The 27,059-nt window shown below is 42.1% G+C and overlaps 1 protein-coding gene across 7 annotated transcripts in view; it reads left to right on the top strand.

Moving 5' to 3' along the window:
* Positions 1–26,944, top strand: part of LOC111160077 (EWS RNA binding protein 1) — a 29,921-nt gene extending 2,977 nt beyond the window's left edge. The window contains exons 2-18 of one of the 7 annotated variants that reach the window (XM_022522888.1): positions 1,212–1,248; positions 1,391–1,442; positions 2,728–2,851; positions 3,252–3,269; positions 8,060–8,246; positions 10,263–10,430; positions 12,244–12,455; positions 13,473–13,653; positions 16,429–16,463; positions 17,000–17,032; positions 17,353–17,471; positions 22,877–23,006; positions 24,511–24,633; positions 25,121–25,283; positions 25,733–25,830; positions 26,112–26,364; positions 26,519–26,944. In XM_022522888.1, coding sequence (XP_022378596.1) covers positions 1,212–1,248; positions 1,391–1,442; positions 2,728–2,851; positions 3,252–3,269; positions 8,060–8,246; positions 10,263–10,430; positions 12,244–12,455; positions 13,473–13,653; positions 16,429–16,463; positions 17,000–17,032; positions 17,353–17,471; positions 22,877–23,006; positions 24,511–24,633; positions 25,121–25,283; positions 25,733–25,830; positions 26,112–26,364; positions 26,519–26,558 — 1,973 coding nt within the window. In that variant the 3' untranslated portion in view covers positions 26,559–26,944. The other 6 variants (XM_022522887.1, XM_022522891.1, XM_022522890.1 and 3 more) reach the window with 6 other exon arrangements.
* The last annotated feature ends 115 nt before the right edge of the window (positions 26,945–27,059 follow it).

The raw sequence follows: 27,059 nt of genomic DNA, 5'->3' as shown, positions 1-27,059 counted from the left end.
TAGAATAAGATATGTATTTCTTGTGGAGAGCAAAGCATTGGGCAGAACTTTTAAAAATACTTGTTTAAAGGGGCGCCTGGGTGGCTCAGTGGGTTAAAGCCTCTGCCTTCGGCTCAGGTCATGATCCCAGGGTCCTGGGATCGAGCTCCACATAGGGCTCTCTGCTCAGCGGGAAGCCCGCTTCCTCCTCTCTCTCTGCCTGCCTCTCTGCCTACTTGTGATCTCTGTCAAATAAATAAATAAAATCCTTTTTTAAAAAAATACTTATTTAAAATATGTATTTAGTTCGGAAGTGCTGTGAAAACTTCTTAATCATTCTATTTTCTATTTGTTTTCACTACTTTTATAGACCCCTCAGTGGACCAGTTTTTTGTCCCTTTTTGTGTGTTTGTACATTTCATATGAAAAGAGAAAGGAAAGATTATGTAGAGAGAAGCGAAGTAAAGTTGTGGGCTTTTTTTTTTTCTTGAGTTGAAATCATTGTGAGTTTTTAAAAGTTGATGTTACCTAAAACCATATTACTCCCAGAAAGATTACATGCTTTCTTCTCTGCCAGTTATCAGGATTCTGTCTTAACTCTGCTGTGGTTTTTATCGTGTCTAGCTTTTGACTTACTGTAGAAATTTAGCCCTGATACAGTCAGGAAAGCCTTTGAAATACTGAATTGAGATGATGTCTTTTGCCCCTCCATGTCACAGCTCTGCTGTGGAATTATGGTTAGTGAGGGAGTGATAAAAAAACTAGGTTTGGGGGAGATGCAGCTGCTATTGTAACCAGTCTGATGTTAAACACTGTAATATTGTGGCATGCCTCGTTTTTATATGAAGGTAAAACTTCAGTTCATGTTGGTTCATTTTGTTTTCTGTTAGTCTCAGGATGATGATCATGTATTTGAAATGACAGCCTGCAGTTAAGAGGGGGGGGCGGTTGTGGTCATGGGAACCTTTAAAGTATCTGCCAGATCAGCTGATCTTGACCTCATTAGCTGGCACTGTATTTCAAACTTTCTGAGTTTAACTGGCTTAGATTCATATTTTGGTTTGGTGTTAAGGGAGAAGAGATACTCATTTGGATCTGTGTTGGCCTGTACTTCCTCTCTCTGAACAGTTTAAAGAATTTATCTTCCTCCACCTGAATTCCTCCTCCCCCTGTTTTTTCCTTCTCCTTGTCTCTGCTGACTTCACATTATTTTCTCTTCTCATTTTCTCTAGATTACAGTACATACAGCCAAGCTGCAGCCCAGCAGGGGTAAGTCAGTCTTTTGTAACAGTACTTTGGGTATGATTGATTATAATGTTTTTAGAGTACCAAGCCTCCTGGAGTTGTAGAGGACTTTTTAATGGAATCTGAATGCTCTGTATTCAGTTCTTGCATTTAATTTCTTTTACAGCTACAGTGCATACACCGCCCAACCCACTCAAGGATATGCACAGACCACCCAGGTAATCTTTAAGATATTTGGATGTGGTTATATCCCAAAACAAAGTATTTCTGTCATCCATTAAAACAACAGCTAGTACAGCTCTTTTTTAAAAAATCAGGTACTAGGAAAGTATGATGTGCTTATAATCATTAAAGTACTCGGGTGTTCTATACTTTCACAGTGGGAATGCCATTATAAATGACACCATACCCAAACTGGGAGTTGCTAGCTCTCCACACCTTTCTAGTTTCATTTCTCAAGTTAAGTGCCCTGCTCAGTAGTTAGTTGGTCCTTTACATATTATATTATGTTTAAATTAACTTAATTTAGTTTTATAGTAGTTCTGCAGAAGAAGTTGTTATTAGGACATTTTGCAAACGAAAAAATTGCAGCAGCACAAAGAGAGGTAATTTGCCAGTGGCCACATAGTAAATGACAGGGTCAGCTCTATATGGCTGCCTAGCTACAGAGCTTCTGAGCCCTTTCCAGTACATGAGTTTGTGTTTAAAAGCCTAGGCCAACAGATTCTAGAAATTAGCATCCTAGTGTTCTCAAGACCACTTCGAATTCTGAAATGGTCAATGACATAAAATGGATACTAATAACTGCCATTGAAATATTCTAGGACAGACAGGTGTGTGATGCCTCTGACAAGTCTTACATAACTGGTCATTCAAATCTAGAACGTGATCATGCTAATAGCTGGAAGAACACCTCATTCCGTGCCAGATTACTGATGTCCAAGTTCAAAAGACAGTTTTTGATATGTTAACCTTAAGGAGACTTGCAGTGTTCTGGTTCATTTTCTTCGAAGTGGTGTAAATTTTTAAATATTTAGGGCAAGCTGAAAACCTGGTTTTCAAACTAACAGATTTTAATCCCATTTTCCTTTTCTTTCTCTTGGTTCATTTTGTCTTCCTAACACTTGTCTCCGGTTGCTAAAAACGGTGCTACACTAAGTGCTGGCAATTACACACCTGTTCCGTTATTGCCCATCCCTTGAGAGTGTCTTGTTAATCTCCTGTATAGTTAACTGAGAGTTTGCCTCATTATCTCAGGAACTTTTTTGTAGTTAAGTTTATAAAAATACAAGTGGATTAGGTAAGGGAATGCAAGCATTCATGATACTGTGATCACTTGCCTGTTTTTTATGATGTTTACTAAAAAGCAGTAGTTCTGGCTTTGATTCTTCCAATTTAGAGACTTAGAAATAAGTTGATCTATTTTATTTATTTATTTATTTATTTATTTTTTACTAAAATACAAGGTTTATATATGAACTTGCATCCATTTTCTTTGAGCAGGCATATGGGCAACAAAGTTATGGAACCTATGGACAGCCCACTGATGTCAGCTATACCCAAGCTCAGACCACTGCTACCTATGGGCAGACCGCCTATGCAACTTCTTATGGACAGCCTCCTGCTGGTAAGGCCTGCCTTGGAGAGACTTTTAGATCATAGCCACTGGGGTGTTTGCTAAGAATCTTGTTATGTATGCCCTCAGGTGTATATTCTTTTCCATACTTGGCATCTGAGGATCCTTTATTCTTAGATGGAGCTATCCCCCCACCACCACCCCATTCCCTTATAGTCTTCTGGAGGATTTCTGAAAGAATGTGGGTGGGATAATTTTCTTTTAACTATTTCAGTCAGTGTATCAAATAATCTTAAAACAAAATGGAGAATATGTAAAAGATTGTGCTAATGGTAATACTGGGTAAGAATGAGCCTTCTTAAAGTGAGCTGCTTAAAATCAAACTGATTTTCACATCTGTTTGCTTCATCTGATAGTGTACCCTCTACTTTTTGTTTTGTGCTTTCCACAGTAGAAGGGACCAGTACAGGTTTGACTATCCTGCTCATTCTTGCATGGGAAATGCTTTCCATCTTGTCTAACCTTGTAATGTCGACCCTTTAGGTGTTTTCATCTGTTTAACCCTCAAACTTTCTAACATCACACACAACAAGGTGCTAATGGGAAATTGCTTCAGGTGCCATTCACAGATCCATGTTCTTTTCTTTTTGTGATTTTGGGAGAGGTTTTGCTTTATTTTACATTATTTTGTGTCAGGCCTTAATAATAGTTGTTCAGTTTCCCAAAGGTATTTCAGATGACTATTCCCCAGCTGATTCCCCCCATTTCCTGAAGGATAGATTGCATGAGTAGATTTATTTAGAAGAACAGACCGCCACCCTGCATGTAATGTTTGTCTCTTGGTTGGTTTCCAGTCCAGATACATTTTATTTTTTGTTTTAAATGTTAATGAATTATTTTAATTCATAGTGTGTGTTAAAGAACAGCATTCCGGGGAGCTAAAAGATAAACTATTCTGAGAATTAGAATAAATTGTATCTTAATACTAGGATTGAGTGGAGTATGTGAAAAACTTACAAGAATTTTTATGTTTAGTGCTGCTGTGTAACCTTTTAGAAACCCTACCTTCTTCCTATCCACCCATTCTTGTCTTTATTATTAGAAGGGAATATTGAATACAAAAGTCTTAAAAACGCAAAAACTCTTATTTTCAAACTATTTTCAATTTCCTAAGTTACACGTCAATTTATCTCAGAGTCTTTAGTAGGGGAAAAATCTGTATCTGTAATTTATGTTCTTGAGTGACAGTGTCCTGGATTTGATGGGCAGTATTTCTTAATCTGTGTAACTAATGCATATCTCAAATAGGATGGGAACTATTTACACTTCTGCTGGTGTTAGCTGCAACTGAAGGAAAAGCTGGAGCTAGAACTACACAGTTTGGATTTTTAGAACAGAATTTTGAAATTGTGAGACTGAACTTTACATGTTCAAACTATTTTAATTTTTTATAGATTATGATTGATACATAATAGGAGGTTTAGGTATACAACCTAATGATCCCATATTTGTTTATGTTGTGAAATGATTACCACAGAAAATCTAGTTAACATCCATTGGCATACACAGTTAACAAACTTTTTTTCTTGCAGTGAGAACATCCGAGGTCTATTCTCTTACCAACTTTAAAATACACGATACAGTTTATTAACTATAATCACCATGCTGTAGGTTACATACCTGAATATTATTTTGGAACCAGAAGTTTGTAGTTTCCGACCACCTTCCCTCATTTTTTTTTTAAGGTTTTATTTCTTTATTTTGACAGAGTATGCACAAGCAGGGGGAGTGGCAGGCAGAGGGAGAGGGAGAAGCAGGCTCCCTGCTGAGCAGAGAACTTGATGTGGGGCTGGATCCCAGACCCTGGGATCATGACCTGAGCCAAAGGCAGACACTTAACTGACTGAGCCACCAAGGCACCCCAGCTTTCCCTCATTTTTAAAAATAAGTATTATTTGAAGATAAGTAATACAGCTTAGATTAAGCTTTGGCGTTTCTAGATCATTTTATAGGAATATGATAAAGTCATTTATAGGAAACACAGGGTCTTCTAGGTTCTTTAGAGTCCCGTGTTCTCATTGTCATTAATTGAACAAGTCCCACTGTGAGCACACAAACGTAGGACATTCTGATACAGAAACCAGTGGCTTTGATGAGCAAGAGACTGCACTTAATAAGGACTGTTTTATGGATTTTCTAGTTTATGGAGAACCATACATACCTCCCTTAATGCTCCCATCAACCTTTGGAGTGTAGAGACCGGAATTAAACTGGATGGGCAAATTGAGGCTAAACCAAAGTAAGTTAGGACTCTCACAGTTAGTAAGTGGCTTCAAGTACACATTTTTCCTACTTCATGCAGTCTTTACACATAAAAGTCATTGGATAATTATTGAGCAGAATGTAGAAAAAGACCCTTTTCTCCTAATAGAATTTTTTAAATTAGGCTTTAAGAGAAAGTGGCCATATAAATTCTCATTTCATTAGTTAGAATAGAAACTTTAGTTTTTACTGTTCAAGTTAAAAATTTTGATTTGTGTAATGTTTACTACCTTTTTTCTTAAAGTCGTCAGCACAGAGTAGATGTGTTGTCTTTTGCCATTCGTCTTTTTTATTGTCATTAAGTCATTTTGCTCTGTTAATTTTTGCTCATTTGCCTGGCCATTTGTGTGGGTACTAGAGATTAATCAAAGATTATTAATTAACCTAGTGTCTGTTACCGTAATCTTTAGCACTCCAAGGCTCTAACAGTTACTGTATAGTTTTATAATATTGGTTATTTCCCTGATCAGTCTTTGTTGTTGTTGCTGTTGTTGTTTTTAATTGCCCTTGTGAATCTTATAGATGGTCTTGTCATCATGTAGGGGGAAAAAAATCTGTGTAGGAGTAATGGGGTAGGTGGAATTAGATTCCAGTTAAATTTAAATAAATGAGTGCTTTATATGGTTGACATTAGGACTCTGCAAAGCACTTCTATTTTTTTATTTTTTTTAAAGATTTTATTTATTTATTTGACAGAGATCACAAGTAGGCAGAGAGATGTCAGGGGAAGCAGGCTCCCTGTCGAGCAGAGAGCCTGATGCGGGGCTTGATCCTCGGACCCTGAGATCATGACCTGAGCCGAGGGCAGGGCAGAGGCTTAACCCATTGAGCCACCCAGGCGCCCCTGCAAAGCACTTTTAAATTAAATAAACAGATGGATGACTTGCCAACTCAAAAAACTTCATTGCTTGAGGTTCTCTGTTTTGTGCGTTACACTTTCTTACATGTTTCAGCCTAGCAATTTGAGAAGGAAATTACTGTCTTTGTGTATAATTAATTTCAGAATTTCCCTAAAATGTTTGGAATGGAGAAAAAAAGTATTACACTCTGTGCTACAGGAGGTGACACTTAATGTAAAAAGAGAAGTTGGTGTTTGTTGTTGACTAGTAAGTTGTATGTATAATGAGGACACTTAATTGTAACTAAAGTTTAAGGCCTAAATTTTAACTAAAATGAGCGTTCTTAATTCAAGATTTGCTCTAAGTACTGAAACTCTTATACTTTAGTGAGATGTAGACTACTTTTTGGTGGATGTAAATGCTGAGAACTAGGCCCAACTTTTTTATTGCATGGCTAGTTTGTTGTGCTCACTGACCATTAGAAGGAGTCAGAAGAGCCCAGCACCAGAAAGGTTATGACACATCTCACAGGATGAGAACTCAGGTTAGGAGGTGCAGATGGGGGGGGGGGGGCTTTTGTCACAGTGCAAGCCCAAGTTCCAGATGAAAGGGTCTGCATCCCTGCCTGGTCTGGTAGAGGCAGGAAGGAACCTACCTTGGTTTGCCTCATACCTCTGAACGCAGCAGGTCTTTGGGATACCTGGTTAGGGGACCAGCATGGCTAGCTCTAGGGTCTACTTTCAATATTTCCAAACAGGAAAAAGACTTTTTTGCTTGCGATGGGTAAATAAGAAAGGAATGGAGGGTGGGTAATTTGATGACAAGCCTAGAATCTTAGATGGTTTCATCATGTGAAAAACATTTACATTTTAAAGGTTTATTTGGGGGGTATTAAGTTTAATTAAAATCATTTATCAGAAAGGTCAAATAAGATAAATCTGTCTTGGTTATTCTTTTTTTTTTTTTTTTAAGATTTTTTTTTTTTTTTAAGATTTTATTTATTTATTTGACAGAGAGAGATCACAAGTAGGCTAAGAGGCAGGCAGAGAGAGAGAGGTGGAAGCAGGCTCCCCACTGAGCAGAGAGCCCGATGCGGGGCTCGATCCCAGGACCCTGGGATCATGACCTGAGCCGAAGGCAGAGGCTTTAACCCACTGAGCCACCCAGGTGCCCCTGTCTTGGTTATTCTTAAACAAGTGTAATTTGTAGTGTCTTATTCAAGTGCATTTCAAAATTTACTGCTGGCAGCAAGCATCTTTTTAGTTGTTACCTGGAACAAAAGTAGTTCTTGAACATCTCCCATGGAAAATTAAACACATGTTCTCTGGGATTTCAGCTTCCTTTAATTAAACATGAACTGCCCATGTCGGAATGCTTGGGACTGAATGAAAAATAATTCCAAATTACAGGGTTTTTTTTGTTTTTGTTTTTGTTTTTTTTAAAGAGAGAGAGAGATCACAAGTAGGCCAAGAGGTAGGCAGAGGCAGAGGGAGAAGCAGGTTCCCTGCCGAGCAAGGAGCCCGATGTGGGAATCGATCCCAGGACGCTGGGATCATGACCTGAGCCGAAGGCAGCGGCTTAACCAACTGAGCCACCCAGGCGTCCCCAAATTACAGGTTTTAATGCTAGAACTATTAACTGGATCATCATTTTTAGCTATTTTAGCAATGTGTCATTGCTTTTTCCTTTCTGGGACAGTCTTTTAGGGTACTTAACTAGTTGTAATTGTTCAGAAGACCTGCTGGCAAGACCAGTATAGGATCCCCAAAAGCAGACTTTTCTCCTATTGAATCCAGAGGGGAAAGTGCAACAAGGTGCAACTTGTTTTCTGTACTGACACTTTCTGTAGTATACCCTGTTTCCTCCTTTCTGTTAGGTATGATTTTAGAGCTGAAGAGAGTGCTATGCTGAAAACTGGGTACTTTCAATTTAAGCTTTAAATATTGGTTGGTTGCTACTCATAGTGGAGGAGGAAGTATTTAAAGGGGCTAAATATTTTGATGGTTTAAAGTAGGTGGTTTACAAATTGTTTTGTTAACAATTGTTTAGGCAGCTCTCTGAGGAGCCAGAAATCTAATGTAGTTCTCTTTTGTTCTAGGTTATACTACTCCAACTGCCCCCCAGGCATACAGCCAGCCTGTCCAGGGGTACGGCACTGGTGCTTATGATACCACCACTGCTACGGTCACTACCACCCAGGCCTCCTATGCAGCTCAGTCTGCTTATGGCACTCAGCCTGCTTACCCAGCCTATGGGCAGCAGCCGGCAGCCACCGCACCTGCAAGGTAAGGCCACACTCCCCTAGTTCCTACACTAGGGCACAGCAGCCTGCTTCGGGAAAGAGCAATTATGCACAGTTAGAGATTCCAGGACTTCTTTCCTTTAATGGTCACTCTTAACATACCTTTAGAGGTTCACTGTGTGCTTATAGTCATCACAGTAATGCTTTAGGAAGCATCACAAACACATTGTTCTCCATTTAGTAGAGAAATGGTGCCATCCAGGGGCCAAGATGAGGAATGTCACTGGCCAGATGTCTAGTTTCTACACATCCAGTTTGAGAAGAGTGACCTTTTAGGGTAGGAGGAGACTACTATATTTACTTTACCAAAACCAGAAAAAAAAAATGGAGTGTGTGTTTTCCTTCACAACAGAACAACTGATAGAATTGTACTTTTGGTTTTATTGACTTTGCAAATGGATAACAGCTTTCTCTTTGGGAAAAACATGGCAGTTCACAGTACAGGGGAGGTGGGAAGTCATACACTTGTGTCTTGGTGGAAAGAATTGACATTTTTTTTTTCTGTATTATGTAGTGGCTTGGTCATCTAAATATCGTAGGCAAGTATATATTCTTAAGTGGGTACCTTGCTTTGGGGTGACTATTTGGGCAAACAGTTTCATACTCCATGACTAATGAGCAGGTAAATAGTATTGATTATTACTTAACAGAAGATTTCAGGTCTTTGCTTTAGGCAATGCACATAGGTGGCTTCTGCATACAGTCTTGAAGGAACATTGAATTCTGATTTGAAAGAAGACTTTTTAGGGAATAAACAAGAGATCAACTTGTAACCTAGACTTTTTGCCTACTGTAGAGGTAAGAACTTAGCTCTGGCAAACACTCATGAAATTACTTCTAAAGTGCACAGTGAGTAATCAGAGCTACTTAGTAGTTTATATCTACTAGAGATCCTGTGCAGTAGCTAGATTAAACTAACTGATTCCTGTAGGGTTCCCTTTCAGTTGACCTAGGCATTTCAGAATGTTACCAGCTGTTTGAAGTCCCATTTGATGATCCATTGCAACAGCATATCCAAGCCATAGCTGGAGTGGGGAGTTATATATCAATTGTTTTTGTTTTTTATTATTGGAGGGGGGTTCCTTTTTTTCCTTGATTTTCAATCCTTACCACTTTAAAACCGTCTCATGATCAGTATCAACTACTCCCTTTTCCACTGGAAAGAGGGGGCTTGTGACCCTTTTCAGCTCTGGAGCAACCAGTACTTCCACATCCTTATCTGGTTTGCCTGCTTCTTGGGGGTGTGCTTACTATAGCTGAAGCTCACTTTGCTACAGTCTTGTTGCAGACTGTTAGGGCTAAAAGGTAATAAAAAACCCTGGGGATTTTGTTTTGTTTTTTTCCTTTGGGACTGGGATTGGTTTTTATTATTTAATATTTCCCAATTCATCCAAGCATTGCTGGGAGCTGGGGCTTGAGGGGGTGATTCCCTCCCCTATTCTGGTATTTCCATATGGAGCCTTTCAGGCAAGGTTAGATTTATTTATGGCAGTCCAAGTTAGGACATGTATTTTCAGGTCTGTTCCTAAGAAATGAGAAACTTAAACTCAGAATAATCCAAATTTATAAATGCTGTGAACTTTATAACTTTAAAGTAACTTCATGTTACTTTAACATGACAGTTTGCGTTATTGTCAATTTCTTGTCTGTCTTCAGTAGTCCCTTTTGGGAAAAAAGCATTTTCTTCCCTAACAAATCACCTCTGCTCCCAGATCACTGAAATTGGCAATAGAAAATACTGTAACTGCCTTTGATAGCAGTGGAACGAGTGGAACACGTTGGTATCTCATCTGTGGGTGTGATTAATTCTCCCCCTTTCTTAGTGTTCTCTTCCAGCAAATACAGTTGGACCAAGACTGGGTTTGATGGAATTCAGTTGACAATTGTATTTACTTCCAAGCGCAGTCCTAACATTGCATGTTGCTCAGAGGTTATAGAGTTCTCACCCACTTTTATGGCTGAGGGGGAAAAAGTCTTACTTTTTTATTTCTCCTTCTAGACCGCAGGATGGTAACAAACCCGCTGAGACTAGTCAACCTCAATCTAGCACAGGGGGTTACAACCAGCCCAGCCTAGGATATGGACAGAGTAACTACAGTTATCCCCAGGTACCTGGGAGCTACCCCATGCAGCCAGTCACGGCACCACCATCTTATCCTCCTACCAGGTCAGTATCTTTGTTCGCACAGCCAGCGAGCTAGTAGAGTAACAGTTTGACCAGCTTGCTGCTTCCTTGGGTGAAATATGTTATCTGACTCTCCCAGTGATGAGCCTGACCACAGATTGTTATATTAAAACCTCAGTCTTAGGTTGGCAGTCAGTAACTCCCTTCTCTAAACACAAAAACATTTTTACCACTCTACGTTCTTCCTTTTAATTTCGCTCTTTTAGTTAATTCAGATGGATGAGAAACAAGTATATGAAAGCAGGTAAACCCAGCCGTAGAAGCCACCTCCAGTGCAGTTAGGATGGATAAAGTGGAAGACATGAAAAGAAAGAAACTTCATTTTAATCATTTTATGTTTAACCTCACTTGAGGTCCATTCACACACAACTCCTTTTTTAATATTTTATTTCTTCGACAGAGAGCACAAGCAGGGGGAGAGGGAGAGGGCAGGCTTCTTGCTGAGCAGGGAGCCCAGTGTAGAGCTCCATCCCAGGATCCTGGGATCATGACCTGAGCCAAAGGCAGATGCTTAACCCACTGAGCCACCCAGGCGCCCCCAAGCACAAGTCTTTTAATGATTGGGCCAGGACCTTTCATCTACAGATTTATTCTGTACTCTCTGTCCTAAGTTAGCCACCCTAACAGCTACAGAATCTCATTTGGGTTTCTTGTAAAGTAGGGGAAGAACTTCAAGTTTTCTCACTTACATTTAATTAGAAGCAAGTTTTCAAATGAACTGTCTGAATTGTTTCCTAAAGTGTTAACTTAGTTTTGCTAGAGGTAGCACTTCCCTTTTTGCACTCAGTGTCATTGATTTACACATGAAAGTGCGGCAGGTGTGAACAGGTTTGGGAACAAAATACAGCTGACTCGGTAAGTATATAGCGTGGCGCATCCGTGGGCAGGGCTTACAGCTGTTCTTCCGCAGAGCCCACCTGTGCCTGTGCTGCTGAGGGTGGTTGATCTGGCCCATTGAATAAACACTACACTCAGTGAAAAGAAGCTTTTGAGTCCGTACAGCCATGTTGGGAGATAGGATAGCGGCTTAGTTAAGTCGTACTTTTAAATAAAGTGTCTTTATTTTCATTTCCGTAGTTCATCTAAAGTTTAATAGCAGTTCTTTCGAGCTTTATTTCTACGTAAGAAGGTACCCTTGGTTAGTTCCCTGCCATGTGGTTATCATGTCAAAAGATGAAGACCCACTTAATACTCTTGTCTAGTGCCTTGATTCTGAAATTTCCTTATCCATCTTTTCTTAAGATTTTGTAGATGATCAGGCATGTCTGAAAGTTTAAAACTATATACAATGTATAGCGAAACAATTTGAAACTTGGACAGATGTCAGGAGAAGATTGCCGTATTTGTGTGGTCACACACACATCAGGCAGCCTGTATCTTCAGAACAGTCACTGTCGTGACTGAAGAATTGTTGGGGGCAGACTTGGTCCTCCGTGGCTTTTCCACTGAGTGCACGTGCACACATTCTTCCCTGAAAGCAGGAAACACCATATTCCCAAGTTTGCCTTGAATTTACTTGAAAACCATGGTTTTAAGGAGGTGGGAGGTAAAAGAGGAGACTCTTAAGGGTTATATAATGATATAGATTGGTTTTTAATAGTTTTCCCTTGTTTTGCATTTAAAACTTCGTTCTGAATACCAAAATATTCACTTATTTTAAATTGAAACTGTTGATTTGTAGAAAGTGTGTTTTTAAGGGTTTCTATGTCACGTGCTATGAACATCTTTTGTATTTAGGGGGCTTGAAGAAATAATGACCCTCTCCTTCCTAAAAACCTTTTTTTCTTTCTTTCAGCTACTCCTCTACACAGCCGACTAGTTATGATCAGAGCAGTTACTCTCAGCAGAACACCTATGGGCAGCCGAGCAGCTATGGACAGCAGAGTAGCTATGGTCAACAAAGCAGCTATGGGCAGCAGCCGCCCACTAGTTATCCCCCCCAAACTGGATCCTACAGCCAGGCTCCAAGTCAATATAGCCAACAGAGCAGCAGCTACGGGCAGCAGAGTGAGTTGCTAAGAGAGAAAACCAAATAAGAATGATTATGTTTGGAGTTTCTGAACATGGGGAAATGGTCTTTACCGTTGTTTACTTTTGGACTCCAGGGCATCTTTAGGACATAACATCCTGGCTAACTGCTTGGATGTCCCATTAAAGACCTGAGTGCTTTTCTCCAATTTAATTGGTAGTAGGCCTTGCAAAGAAAGAAAGAGAGCTTGTAACTAACCAGAGAAAACATTTTAAGATGCCAGCCTTGCTCTCTGAGGAGGTGTTATATACAGTGAGTGAAGCTGGCATTCCTGTGGCCTGCCCACCCCAACTCATTAAAAGGACGTGAACAGATAGCTCTGAAGACTAGTGCAGTTTTTTTGTGTGGTTTTTTTCTTTCTTTTTTTTTTTTAAACTGCAGTTTTGATGGTCAAGTAAATGTTGTATTTTGGGTTTGGTTTTTTTACATCTATGAAGCAAAAAAGAGGGGGAGGGGTTCTTCTCATAGAACACTTAGTTTTACATGGAGAAGTAACCAAAAACTCAAAACTGTCTTCATAATTTAATTTTTACCTGGATAGTTGTTTTTTTTTTTAATGAAACTCCATCCATGGGCATGTTTCATTCCGGCTACGAGATGAGTAGTGCTTCTTGATGGAGCCCAAGCTTCAGCAACATACTAAAGCCCTAAGAAACCTGCCTCCTGTTTTTGTTTCTTGAGAGTAGTTTAAAGAAACAGCTTTTGGAGGCATCGTAGGATACAAAACCCTGTAAACTGTTGACTAGAGGGCTTTTTCTTATTTGGGTGGTTTTTTTTCCCAGGCTAACTATGTAAGGTTACCTCAGCTCTGATGAACCTGCAGTTTTGGTTAAAGTTAAAAGATCCTACATGATTAGAGGTGCTTTGTTAGGTTTAAAGAAGATGGTGCCTTGGTTAGTGCCTTGCAATTGAGCATTCTGTGATTCCAGGAGAAAGTACGACAGGCAGTGGTTCAAATGCTGGTCCATGGCTTACAGATGTGACTCTTTCCTCAGGTTCATTCCGACAGGACCACCCCAGTAGCATGGGTGTTTATGGGCAGGAGTCTGGAGGATTTTCCGGACCAGGAGAAAACCGGAGCATGAGTGGCCCTGATAACCGGGGCAGGGGAAGAGGGGGATTTGATCGTGGAGGCATGAGCAGAGGTGGGCGGGGAGGAGGACGCGGTGGAATGGGGTAAGAGCAAACCTTTTCTCCTTTTACCTAATTTTGTTTCATCCATAGGATTTTCAATGGAAAGAAGGGACTGAAAGACATAAGAAATTTATTTCTGCATTTCCATGGACAATCAGTTGAGCCCAGGCCATCTTCTAAAACATGGAAATGTCATCTTTGTGGCATAGATTAAGTGGCAGTTCGCTTTTTTCCCTGCCAGTCTACTTCGTTGGGTTGGGGAGAACAAAGAATGGTTTTGAAACAAGAGCTTTCAGTTCCCTTCATGGTTTCCAGAGGTCAAAAGCCTCTGTGGGTAATAGATTTGGGATGGAACACACACAACCCTTCTAACACCCCTAGGTTTTTAACTAATTACCTCTGAATGGTTGTCTTGAAATACCTGGTGTATATATACTGCAGTAAAGGAATGGAGCTGTTTTCCACAGTGTTTTTCCCCAACTTCTGTTTGTACTTGGATTGTTGAAAGTAATGATGAAGATCTTGGTCCCGTAACCCCTGAACTATGGCCTGAAGTGCAGCTGGTACACAGAAAAGTCTAATAGCTTTTTGCAGAGTAATGTATATAGTTACAGGATCACTCCCCATTGGAGATTTTGGAAAGTCTAAATCGGTTTGACCATTTTGATTGATGGCACAATCTGGTTTAGAAAACTTTGTTTAGATCAATAACATAACCCTGCTATCTGTGCCTGCCCCTCCCCTCCCTTGTCCTACCCCTTCTTCCCTTTCTGGTGTCTGTACTTGAATGAAGGTGAGGTATACTGTTGGTGGTTAACATAATCCAGAAGGTTTAGTTCTGTGTGTGTTCTGTCCCTATATAAACTAGTAAAAAAAAAAAAAAGTTACGCAGAATGTTACATATTAAGTATGAATTGGATTTGGTGCCACCATTGGTTCAAGAAAAAATTGGGTAGGGTTTCTTTTTATAGATGTGGACTTCAAAATTAGATAAAAAGTTAATCTTTAATTTTTGTGTTCTCATATCTGTATCCTATTGAAAGATAACTGATTGAAAATATGGTTCTGCATATTCTGCATAACTTAAAAGTCTGGTGAAATCTTTATTGGAAGAAACAGTTATTTGACAACATACAAAAATTGATGAACAATTTGGTATTAAGTAAAATCAGATTGATTTGGAGAATGTCATTCCATTATAAAGGTTTCACTTCTTTATGGATGTTTTGAAATAGACATAGACACTTGAAATTACTATCATCACGTCTCCTCCAATCACCTAGAATTCTTAGTATTTTCCAATTGCAAAACCAATTTCGAGTTCATTCATTTTAATACTCCAGAAGTGATAATTCTACTAATTTTGCTAGTAGAGGGATCCCCTCTTTCTGGACGAGAAGTCTCTCCTGGAGCCATAGAAAAAAGTCATGGCTTTCCCCACAGGTTTTTCAACTGACTGTGAAGCAGTCGGTTGGATCCCTTGGGGACAGGACGGGGCATTCTCCCCTCCCCTCTTTTTTTTTTTACTCTGGTGTGGTGATGGTTTTCAGTGTCTTCTGCAGGTAAGGCACTCAATGTTGTTAACATGCCCTTTTTCATTGCCTCAGTATTTTGATATTTTCATTGGCTGTTAAACGTGGAAACTTTTTAACATGCTTTGTCGCATTTATATGCTACAGGTTACAAAGTGAGAGCCTTGTATACACTTCAATACTTAAAAAGTACCCGTACTCAGTACTCAGCCGGCAGCATAATGAAAAGTGGGACTAGACACGGTGTCCATATGGAGAGGAAAAATATACATAGAATATTTTTAACAAAATGTATTCATTGTATAAATGGAATCCTTCTGTAACTTTGGTAACTGCATACTTGTTATTTGGTAATGAACCAGAGGAGGTATAATACTCTAGAATTGTGTAACATTAAAGTGTAAACTTTTGTGTTTAAAGAGAGAGAACATTTTATGGTGTGTACTTTTAAAAAGGAAACAAAGCTGCATGCAACAGCTTGAAATTGTATATTCAGGTATTAAAGGTGCAATACTGGTTAGAAAAAGCTCAGGGCCTCCCACTGAGGAGCTGCCTTTATTTAAATCTTAAAGGAAAAATAAGAAAGACCCATCATGTTCCCTTCCCCAATTTACAGTATGTAAGGCAGTCATTTTATACTGCTATCATCACTGTCCTCAACTGATGTGTCTATAAAGTTGCACCCCCAGTCTATTGAGCCTTGATATTTGTTGTAAATTCTCCTTTCACAGCTATTGTTAAATCCATTAGTTCCCTGAATTGTATGGCTTTATGCTGAAGATTGGCTGGATGCGTCCTCTGATGTGTGTTGTAGGCGTTTAATGTGGTTGTCTTCTGCTTTATTACACTCTGTGACTTGTTAGGAAGCCTCACTTGGCTCTCCCCTAAGAGAGGTTGAGGGTGCACCTTTATGAACATGGAAAGCAGTTGCCCCCGCTTGCTACTCCTCTCTGCAACCAAACTCTCCCTGTTTTTCAGCTGATGGGGTGGGTGTTTGGGATTGATTCTTTTCGCCCCTATTTGCCAAGTATTGCACTATTAATACCAGCCCCCGAAATGAAAGGAACAACCACACTGGTGTGTACAATCAGACAAGCAAGGTTGTATATAAAGGAAATTTGAGCAAGCTGCCCTGAAGAAAGGCATAGTGACGAGATGAGAGAGATGCATTGTTTGGAGATGTGTTTAGCCAGTGCCCTTCTTCCCCACGAGCCCCCCCAAGGCTCAGAGCGGTACTGGCTTTTAAAGGGAAAGGCCTTCATTTCTTCGTTTATCCCCCCAGCAGCGCTGGAGAGCGAGGTGGCTTCAATAAGCCTGGTGGTAAGTTTTTGAGTATTACCATGGATAGTGTTTAAAAAAAAAATACAGTCAGTTTTTAGAAAACTATAATTTTTTATTAGTTTCATAAGCGGTTTAAAAATGATCTATACAAAGAGACTAATGGGTACTGCCGGCATTGTCTTAGGGGTAATAAGGTTAACCTATGGTTACAAAACAAAGGGTAACTTGAAGTATTGAGCAACTGCTTCTGTAATGTGGGGGAGAATACGTTTTTTAAATTTGGTACGTTTGGAGGAAAATTTTTGACTTAATTTAACACTAATTCGGCACATAAGCTTTGAGAGTGTATTTGGTTAATGGTTTAAAAGCAAACCAGAAAAAAAAAAAAGCAAAACCCTAGCAAATATTTCACAAATGTTAAAGGGGCACTGCTCCATTTTAGCAGTGCGGGTCATTTTGAGTTTAATGAAGCCCCATCAAATGGTGGTATAGTAGATAGCTATGTGTGTTTGTAAGGTTTATAGCTTGCAAGACGTGCACTAATAATATTTTATATGATCTTTCCTGGTTGGCAGGACCCATGGATGAAGGACCAGATCTTGATCTAGGTAATTTTGAATTCCTGAATTTTGTATCAAGCTTTATAAATGAACGGCACAGAAGTAAGTTCCTGCTAGAGCTCAGCAGCCTGGGAGATCGGTGTGATATTCTTGAGCTGTCAAAGGCAGTTTAGGGCTCCTTTTATCATGAGCAGCTACTCACAATAGCCTTCGACAAAGGAGACCACAAGTTCCATGGCGTTCTTGTTAGTGTAGCTGGTAGTTCTCTTAGCTTTGTGGTAATTACCAGTGAGCAGTAGAGACTAGTGGGTTAATCAGTCTCTATAGATACAGGACAATAATTCCCTTCTGTCTTTTTTCTCTGTAAGGCCCACCTGTAGATCCAGATGAAGACTCTGACAACAGTGCAATTTATGTGCAAGGCTTAAATGACAATGTGACTTTAGATGATCTGGCTGACTTTTTTAAGCAGTGTGGAGTTGTTAAGGTAAGTAAAAGTGTAACTGTGAGCAGGAAGATCTTCCAAATCAGCAGGAGTTTTAAAGAGATGATGTTGAAAATTGCTGAATATCTGACTGCTTCTGAAGTTGCCTGACTTTTCTTTCTGGGTGTATTGTGGTTTGTTACTTAAAATACCAAAGGAAGAAAAAACAACAAAAAGAAAACCTTTTTTTGTAGAAAAATGCTAAACATGCGTGGGCATACTTAACAATTCCCTCCTTTGGGGGCGCCTGGGTAGCTCAGTCGATAAAGCGTCTGCCTTCAGTTCAGGTCATGATCCCAGGGTCCTGGGATCAAGTCCCGCATCAGGCTCTCTGCTCAGCATGGAGTCTCCTTCTTCCTCTCCCTTTTGCTCTTCTGCCTGCTTGTGCTCGCTCCTTGTTCTCTCTCAAATAAATACTTTTTAAAAAAACGAAAAATGAAGGTTGCTTTAAAAAAACAATTCCATCCTTTATCATTGTCAGCTAATTATAAGAATACTTACAGGGACACTTTTTTGTGAAGTACAGATTACAACAAACGGGTTTTGTTTTAAGATTTTATTTATATATTTGACAGAGATCATAAGTAGGCAGAGAGGCAGACAGAGGGGTGGCAGGGGAAGCAGGCTCCCTGCCGAGCAGAGAGCCCGATGCAGGGCTCGATCCCAGGACCCCGGGATCGTGACCTGAGCCGAAGGCAGAGGCTTTAACCCACTGAGCCCCCCAGGTACCCCCTTGGAGAATGTTTATTAAACACTACTATGAGGTAACGTTATTTTGGGGATATACTAGGAGCGAACAGGTATGAACTGTTGGAGTTCACGTACAGTGGGAAACGTGGGTTCTTATTAGGATAACTAAGAGAAACTGAGCTCTTGGGAAGGGGGATCAGGGGTCCTCAGGTCAGAAACTCAAAGTTTGGGGCACCTGGATGGCTCAGTGGGTTAAAGCCTCTGCCTTCGGCTCAGGTCACGATCCCGGGGTCCTGGGATCGAACCCCGCATCAGGCTCTCTGCTCAGTGGGGAGCCTGCTTCCCTTCCTCTCTCTCTCTGCCTGTGTGTGATCTCTGTCAAATAAAAATCTTTAAAAAAAAAAAAAAAAGTTTGGGAATTCTGTATTTTGTTTATAAGTACGTCATAAGTAACTCATATATTCTGTAATAGACATTTGGGTTATTCTAAGTTTGTGGTGTGTAGCCTGTGCTGCAGTGAACACTCTTGTATAGCGTCTCCTGGGGCACAGGGTAGTAGTGTCTCTAGTGTGTGTACAGTTGGTTCTTTTCTTCTTCTTCTTCTTCTTTTTCTTTTTACAGCAATAGAGGGAACACAAGTAGGGGGAGTGGAAGAGGGGGAAGCAGGCTTCCTGCAGAGCAGGGAGCCCAATGTGGGGCTCAGTCCTAAGCCCTAGGATCCTGTCCTGAGCCGAAGGCAGATACTTAACCAACTGAGCCACCCAGGCCCCACTGTACAGTTGGTTCATGTTATTTGGAGTAGTTCTGTCAAGTCACTACAAAGACTGAATTAATGGATGCAAGTATGTGCAGATACATACACATATCTCACATTATAACCCTAAATTTTAAAAACAACTCTCTCTCTATATATGTTTTCTCTTAGAAAGAGAAAATGAGGTTCTGAAGTGTCCAGTGATTTGCATGAGTTGACATACACATTCATCCACCCCCAGGGCCAGAACTTCTTGCACCACTGCCCTGTCCCCAGTCTCTATCCTCTGGTCATCTCTAGAGGGAGCTGGACTGGGAGGGGGGAGGGGAGGGAGTGTATGTCATTTGAACTCCGCTGGACCAGGTGCGTCAGACAACTTAAATGTTTGGCGCTCTATACATGTCCATGAGTATACAAGCATTGATTTTGAAGTTACAAATTTTAATGAGTTAGGCAGATTTGCAAATACTGAATCCACAAATAATGAGGGTCAACTGTACCCAGTATAGAATTGCTGGTTCTAAAGCTGTGTGCATGTTTGATTTCATAAGCTGATGGTATGGCTAAACAACTTAGTAGATGCCACTAGCATTCCTGAGACCACATTCACCACATCTTCACTGCTACTGGGAATCACCTGAAATTTTATCTTAATGCCATCTGCTGGAAGAAAATGGAAATGTGGTGGGGGTTTTTGTTCGTAAGATTTCATTTATTTGACCAAGAACATGAGCACAACCAGGGGGAGGGACAAAGGGAGAGGGACAAGCATACTCCTGCTGAGCATGTAGCCCGATGCAACACTCCATCCCTGGACCCTGAGATCGTGACCTGAGCTTAACTGACTGAGCCACCCACGTGCCTAGGAAATGTCGTTTTAATTTCCTTTTTCCCTAGTTCCTGATGATGTTTGGTATTTTTTGTTTTTTGTTGTTGTTGCTTTAACTTTTTAATTTAGATTCAGTTAGCCAACATCATTAGTTCTAGATGTAGCATTCAGTAATTTATAAGTTGCGTATAACACCCAGTGCTCAACACATCACGTGTCCTCCTTAATGCCCGTCACCTTACTAATAATGTTCTAGTTGCATGCTGCCTTCTGTGAAATGCCTGTTAGTCTTAGAATTGTTCTTCATTGAGTTGTCATTTGTTGTTTTACATAATAGTTCGTTAAAGTATTTATTTTAGGGGCACCCGGGTGGCTCAGTCAGTTAAGTGTCTGCCTTCAGCTTAGGTCATGATCCCAGGGTCCTGGGATCAAGCCCCACATCGGGCTCCCTGCTCAGCAGGAAGCCTGTTCCCCCCTCTCCCACTTCCCTTCGCTTGTGTTCCCTCTCTCGCTGTGTTTCTCTGTCAAATAATAAAATCTTTTTTAAAACTTTTTTAAGGTCTTATTTTATAAAGAACTTTTTTAAAATTTAATCTAATTTTCTTTTTGAGAGAGAGCAGGGGGTAGGGGCAGAGGAAGAAGGAGAGAATCCCAAGCAGGCTGCACACTCAGCACAGGGCCCAGTGCTGGCTTTGATCTCAGAACCCTGAGATCATGACCTGAGCCAAAATCAAGAGTCAGATGCTCAACCATCTGAGCCGCTCCTACATAGAGTTCCTTATAGTTCCTGAAGGCTGGTCCTTGGCTAATACTGCAAATGTATTCTTTTGAAGAATAGAAGAAGCTGTTAATATCATTGAACTTACCAGCCTTTTCCTTACTGGTTTGTGTCTTTCTGTTTGTAAGACCTTCTGTTCCAAGATTTATCGAAAGATCCATCCTTTCCTTGACGGTATATATCTGTCACATAAAGTTCCACCTGTACCTGGATCTATTACTTTTTTTCTTTTCTTTAAGATTTTATTTCTTTATCTGACAGAACAAGCAGGGGGAGCAGCAGAGGGAGAGAAAGAAGCAGGCTCCCTGCTGAGCAGGGAGGCCAATGCAGGGCTAGGTCTCAGGACTCTGGAATCATGGCCTGGGCTGAAGGCAGATACTCAACTGACTGAGCAATCCAGGCACAACTCCCCACCCTTTTTCTAAGATTTTATTTATTTATTTCGGAGGGAGGCCTGGATCTATTTCTGATGGTCTTTTGTACTTCAATTTGTATGGTCCGGCACTAATAGCGCAGCTATTTTTATGCTAAGTCTTGATACCTGTAGTAAAGCAGATTCTTCTGTTTTGTCCTTTTCCCTCAGGAATGCTTTGCTATTTACTCCTGGCTCTTCTATATGCATTTTAGAATTCCACTTACAAAGTTCTTTAAAAACCCCAACTGAGTATTTATTAAATCTATAAGGTAGTTTGAGAAGAATTGATATTTTTATAATACTGAGTAGTTTTTCCATGAATATCATATGCCCATTTACTTAGGTTTTTAGTAAAGACCATCTCCTTAAAGTTTTTGCAAGTCTTTATTAGTTTTGTTTTGGGGTGTTTTTGTTTGTTTTTAAGATTTTATCTGGGGTGCCTGGGTGGCTAAGTTGGTTAAGCAACTGCCTTGGGCTCAGGTCATGATCCTGGAGTCCCGGGATTTGAGTCCTTCATCGGGCTCCCTGATCAGCAAGGAGTCTGCTTCTCCCTCTGACCGCCCTCCCCTTTCTCTCTCTCTGAGTCTTAGAAAAAGATTTTATGAGTTGGGGGAGAGCAGGAGCTGGAGGGAGAGGCAAAGGGAGAGAGAGAAGCAGGCTAAGCAGGGAATGCTACATGGGCCTCGATACCAGGACCCTGAGATCATGACCCGAGTTAAAGGCAGACACCTGAGCCGTCCAGATGCCCCCGTCTATATTAGTTTTATTTTTTAGATTTTTTTCAGTTGTTAACTATGGTCTTATTCAAATGAGATTTTTGTGGTGGTTATAACTATATAGAAAGAGATTTGGTTTTGGTAGAGCAAGAGCCTATACTGTCAGTTTTGTAAAATAAAGGAGTTGTTTTTTTTTTAAGATTTTATTTATTTGACAGCGATCACAAGTAGGCAGGGAGTCAGGCAGAGAGAGAGGAAGGAGGAAGCAGGCTTCCTGATGAGCAGAGAGCCTGATGTGGGGCTTGATCCCAGGACCTTGGGATCATGACCTGAGCCAAAGACAGAGGCTTTAACCCACTGAGCCACCCAGGCAGCCCCACCATAAAGGAGATTTTAAAAATACATAGCCCCATCATTCATACTGCTATTTTGCCTATTTTTTTCAGTCTCTATATGTCCTTTATAAAAACGTAGGTGTTAATATGTGTCTCATAAACGTTAGCTTTCTTTAAAAAAAAAATTGCCTATATATCAATACTCTCAGGTGTCACTAGGTGTTATATAAACCAACATGTATAGATGAGGCTTTGATCATAGGCACTTATAATGCAGAAAACAGATGAAACCATATTCTTCTATACTATTTTGCTCCTGAATTCAAGCAAGTTACATCTGGTGTTCGGCTGCAAGGCTAATGAGTAGTGTGTTCTACCTCTGGAGGAAAAATTGGCTGTGCTAGACTTAAGAATGCTTCTAGCACACTCACAACCCTGTATCAGTACTTAGTGATTTAAGGGCGATTTTTACTTTATGCGAAACATGGATTGTGTGCTGACATCAAAGCCTGACTGCCTCTTAAGGGTGGCTGTTGTCACTGGGTGCCTTTTAGTGAGGGCACAAATGTCGGGTCAGGCCCAAGGACACCAGGAGATGACAACTAGGCAAGCAGTGGGAAGCACACTGTTCACTTACGCACTTTGGAACTTTAGGTCTGTTTTGGTTTTCATGAAACCTACACCTAAGAGGAAAAAATCACTTACACGTATATTTGTTGTGGCAATTTAGGAAATAATTCCACTACTTGGAGATAAACTAACATCCTACTTAAAGTGTGTCTGGAAAATTACTGCTTTCGACACTTTTGACAATTCAAGGAACTTCTCTGAATTTCTCCCAAAAAGCAGTGTGTTTCTGGTCACAGCCTAACTCTGCTATTCTATGCCTAGATGAACAAGAGAACCGGACAACCCATGATCCATATCTACTTGGACAAGGAAACAGGAAAGCCCAAAGGTGACGCTACAGTGTCCTATGAAGACCCACCAACTGCCAAGGCCGCTGTGGAGTGGTTTGATGGTAGGAGCCCTAGAGTCAACGGGGGGCGCTCACTGGCGTTCTTAACTCACTTAAGTTCTTAACTTCACATCCTGGGGCGCAAATGCTGCCCTTGTCAACCTGCAGGTGAAACAAGGGTCTTGCTGGCTGGTGTTTGTCATTCTGTTAGAATAGCATTCTCAGAGTGGTTTTGGAGATGGGCAGATACACATAGCCTAAAGGAGGAACCTGAGAGCCAGAGGAGCAGGAAGACCCTCTCTCTACTGGGGAAGCACTGGCTGGCTGTTGGGCAGCGGTGTGCCTGGCTCCCTTCTGCAGTGGGAGAGCCTTGTTGCTGGCTGTGGGTTAGGAGATCCCTTGTTTTGAGTCATGATTACAGATCCACCTTGAAAATTGTAAATGCTTCTCTAAGGACAAGTATCAGAAGGTACAAATGACCCCCAAAAAATCCAGTATACATTTGAGTTTAAATATATCCGTATTTGGCCTTGGCATTGATTCCGGAAATTCTGAGCAGACAAAACCAACTTGAAAATGTCATTGGACAGGGGCACCTGGGTGGCTTAGTGGATTGAGCTTCTGCCTTTGGCTCAGGTCGTGATCTCAGGGTCCTGGGATCGGGCCCCACATCGGGCTCTCTGCTCAGAGAGCCTGCTCCCCCCACCCAACCAATCTCTGCCTACTTGTGATTGCTCTCTCTCTGTGTGTCAAATAAATAAATAAAATTTAAAAAAATAAAGGCTTTAAAAAAAAAAAAAGAAAATGTCATTGGACAGGTCCTGGCTCTCATCTCTTGGCCGCTTTATACTCTTGTCCCTACTTCTCATCCTTTGTGGGGCAAGGGTGCCGGTGCACTCGGCCTTCCCCTGCCTTGCTTTCCCCCCTAGGGTACAAGAGTTTTGTTTTGTTTTGTTTTTGTTGGGGTTTTTTGTTTTTTTTTTTTTTAAGATTTTATTTATTTATTTGAGAGAGATCACAAGTAGACGGAGAGGCAGGCAGAGAGAGAGAGAGGAGGAAGCAGGCTTCTTGCTGAGCAGAGAGCCCGATGTGGGACTCGATCCCAGGACCCTGAGATCATGACCTGAGCCGAAGGCAGCGGCTTAACCCACTGAGCCACCCAGGCGCCCTGTTTGTTTGTTTTTTATTGGAGAGAGAGAGAAAAGGAGAGAGCATGAGAGGGGTAAGGGTCAGAGGGAGAAGGCAGATTCCCTGCTGAGCAGGGAGCCCGATGTGGGACTCAATCATGGACGCCAGGATCATGACCCGAGCCGAAGCCAGATGCTCAACCAACTGAGCCACCCAGGTGCCCCTAGGGTACAGGAGTTTTGACGTATCTTGAAAATGTTTTGTGGCCTTAGCAAAGATGGAGAAGGTTGTGGGCGGGGCACATGCTATATGGGGTTAGGGGTTGTTGAGGGTGACGGTGTGGTGGAGCTGGGGAACGAGGAGTGGCCCAGCCTTACCCAGTCCCTCGAGGGAAGAGTTACAGGTTGGGAGTAATTGGTGTTCTGTTCTCTGGTTCCAGGGAAAGATTTTCAAGGGAGCAAACTTAAGGTGTCTCTTGCTCGGAAGAAGCCTCCAATGAACAGCCTGCGGGGTGGCATGCCGCCCCGTGAGGGCAGAGGGATGCCGCCGCCCCTCCGTGCAGGTGTTTACCACACACCCTCCCCCGGCCGCTGCTCTGTTGCTCTGGTTTTTTTACACTTGTCTTCGAGAAACTTGATTTCCAGAGTGTAGACAAGCCCCTTAGAAATACTAAAAAGTCAATGTAGAATCAATACTGAACCGCTAAAGGCTGACAGTTAAAAGTGCAGGAATGAAAGGAAGAGAAGAACAGGGATTTCTTGCTTAAGGGGGGCTGGAATGCCTGGGAACCGCTCTGCCTTGCTGTCATCAGGTGCCATTTATTTATTCTGCTTGGGTCTCTCTGCATGAGAATGCCTGTCCCTCACAGGTTGTAGGAACTAGCTAAAGTGATGTGCACAGAAGGCTCGAAGCTGGGTCCTTGGGCCTGCAGAAAAGTCTGAGGCAAATGAAGGGACAGTGACAGCTGTGATCTCTGTGAATTCCCTTAAAAGCTGTCCCCGCAGCAAATCTGGTGCTATGCAGAAGTGACTGGCTCTTTCTTATTGCAGGTCCAGGGGGCCCAGGGGGTCCTGGGGGCCCCATGGGTCGCATGGGAGGCCGTGGAGGAGACAGAGGTGGCTTTCCCCCAAGAGGGCCCCGGGGTTCCCGAGGGAACCCATCCGGAGGAGGAAATGTCCAGCACCGAGCTGGAGACTGGCAGTGCCCCAATCCGTATGTACTTCTCTTGACAAATTGATACCCTGTGCTCGTGAAGTCACTCTGTGTCCCACCCATTCCCATTCTGGAGAGGAGGACGGTTGGATTCTCTGTCTCGAGTTGTTTGGGGACGACTCTCAACTGATTGCTCGGTCGTGGGGTGGGTGGGTGGCCTAATCAGTCCATCTTCAGAGCCTTCTGAAGGAAGTCACGGTTCTGCTGGACTCCTGAGGTCCCTGTGTACGTGGTTGTGCAAACATTTTCTGGATCATACACCAGTCTTTGGGGTTTGTTGCTGTCTGAGGCTGTGGCTCTAAAGCCTTTTCTGTGAGCAGATCCTCTCAGTGGTGTTTGACCAGGCTCCAGTGTTCGTGCTGGTGGATACAGTGTGTGCCTGCTCACGTTTGCTTTGCTTCACGGCTTTCGTTCGTTAGTGATTTCTGTTGTGATGCAATTTTATGCAGGGGTTGTGGAAACCAGAACTTTGCCTGGAGAACAGAATGCAACCAGTGTAAGGCCCCGAAGCCTGAAGGCTTCCTTCCACCACCCTTTCCACCTCCTGGTAAGTACAAGTTTTGGGAGCATCCCCTCAGCATCTTGGTTCCAAACCTCATGTGTTACCGTGATGGGCTCACAGCTAGGTTGGGGTCTCCAGAAGTGTAGTCCTGGCGCTGGAGCCCCTGAGGCTCCATCGTCCCTTCTGAAGTGCTCCAGACCCTCAGATGGAGTAAAGCATCTGGTCTCTGCTCTGGGAGAAGATGGCAGATCTGAGCAGCCTCTGAGGCACATCCATAGCAGCCCCCGTCCTCCCTGTCCTGCTACTGATCTGTCCTCCTCCTCCAGGCGGTGACCGTGGCAGAGGTGGCCCTGGTGGAATGCGGGGCGGAAGAGGCGGCCTCATGGACCGCGGTGGTCCCGGTGGGATGTTCAGAGGTGGCCGTGGTGGAGACAGAGGGGGCTTCCGTGGTGGCCGGGGCATGGACCGAGGCGGCTTTGGTGGAGGAAGACGGGGTGGCCCCGGCGGACCCCCTGGACCTTTGATGGAACAGATGGGAGGAAGAAGAGGCGGGCGTGGAGGACCTGGAAAAATGGATAAGTACGTGCTGGTGTGAACCAGCTGCGGACTCCAGGGCACGTGGAGGCGGGCAGGCCCTACCTGGCTGACCTGGAACAGGCTGGGCTCCGGTGGGAGGTGGGGGGAAGCACCCTCTCTAAACCCTTTTCACCCCTCACCCCTTTTGGACTTACAGAGGCGAGCACCGTCAGGAACGCAGAGACCGGCCCTACTAGACGCAGAGACCGGCCCTACTAGACGCAGAGACCCCGCAGAGCTGCATTGACTACCAGATTTATTTTTTAAACCAGAAAATGTTTTAAATTTATAATTCCATATTTATAATGTTGGCCACAACATTATGATTATTCCTTGTCTGTACTTTAGTATTTTTCACCATTTGTGAAGAAACATTAAAACAAGTTAAATGGTAGTGTGCCGAGTTTTTTTTTTCCTTCTTTTAAAGATGGTTGTTAACTAAGACTAAATAATGGGAACCCCTTGTGAGCATGCTCAGTATCATTGTGGAGAACCAAGAGGGCCTCTAACTGTAACAATGTTCATGGTTGTGATGTTTTTTTTTTTTTTTTTTTAAATAAAATTCCAAATGTTTATAAACAGTCATCCTTCTCAGCCTCTGTTGCGCAGTCGCTGCAAGTCGTGGAGTGGGCCCCGAGCTGTCATGTAACTGGTCCTTCCACTGTCCTGGGAGGGGAAACCCAAAATGGTCAGGATGG

The sequence above is a fragment of the Enhydra lutris genome, unplaced genomic scaffold (assembly GCF_002288905.1).
Source record: "Enhydra lutris kenyoni isolate GAN:26980312 unplaced genomic scaffold, ASM228890v2 scaffoldscaffold73, whole genome shotgun sequence".
In the NCBI taxonomy this organism is placed as follows: Eukaryota; Metazoa; Chordata; class Mammalia; order Carnivora; family Mustelidae; genus Enhydra; species Enhydra lutris.
This window is presented reverse-complemented; position numbering and strand designations above follow the sequence as displayed.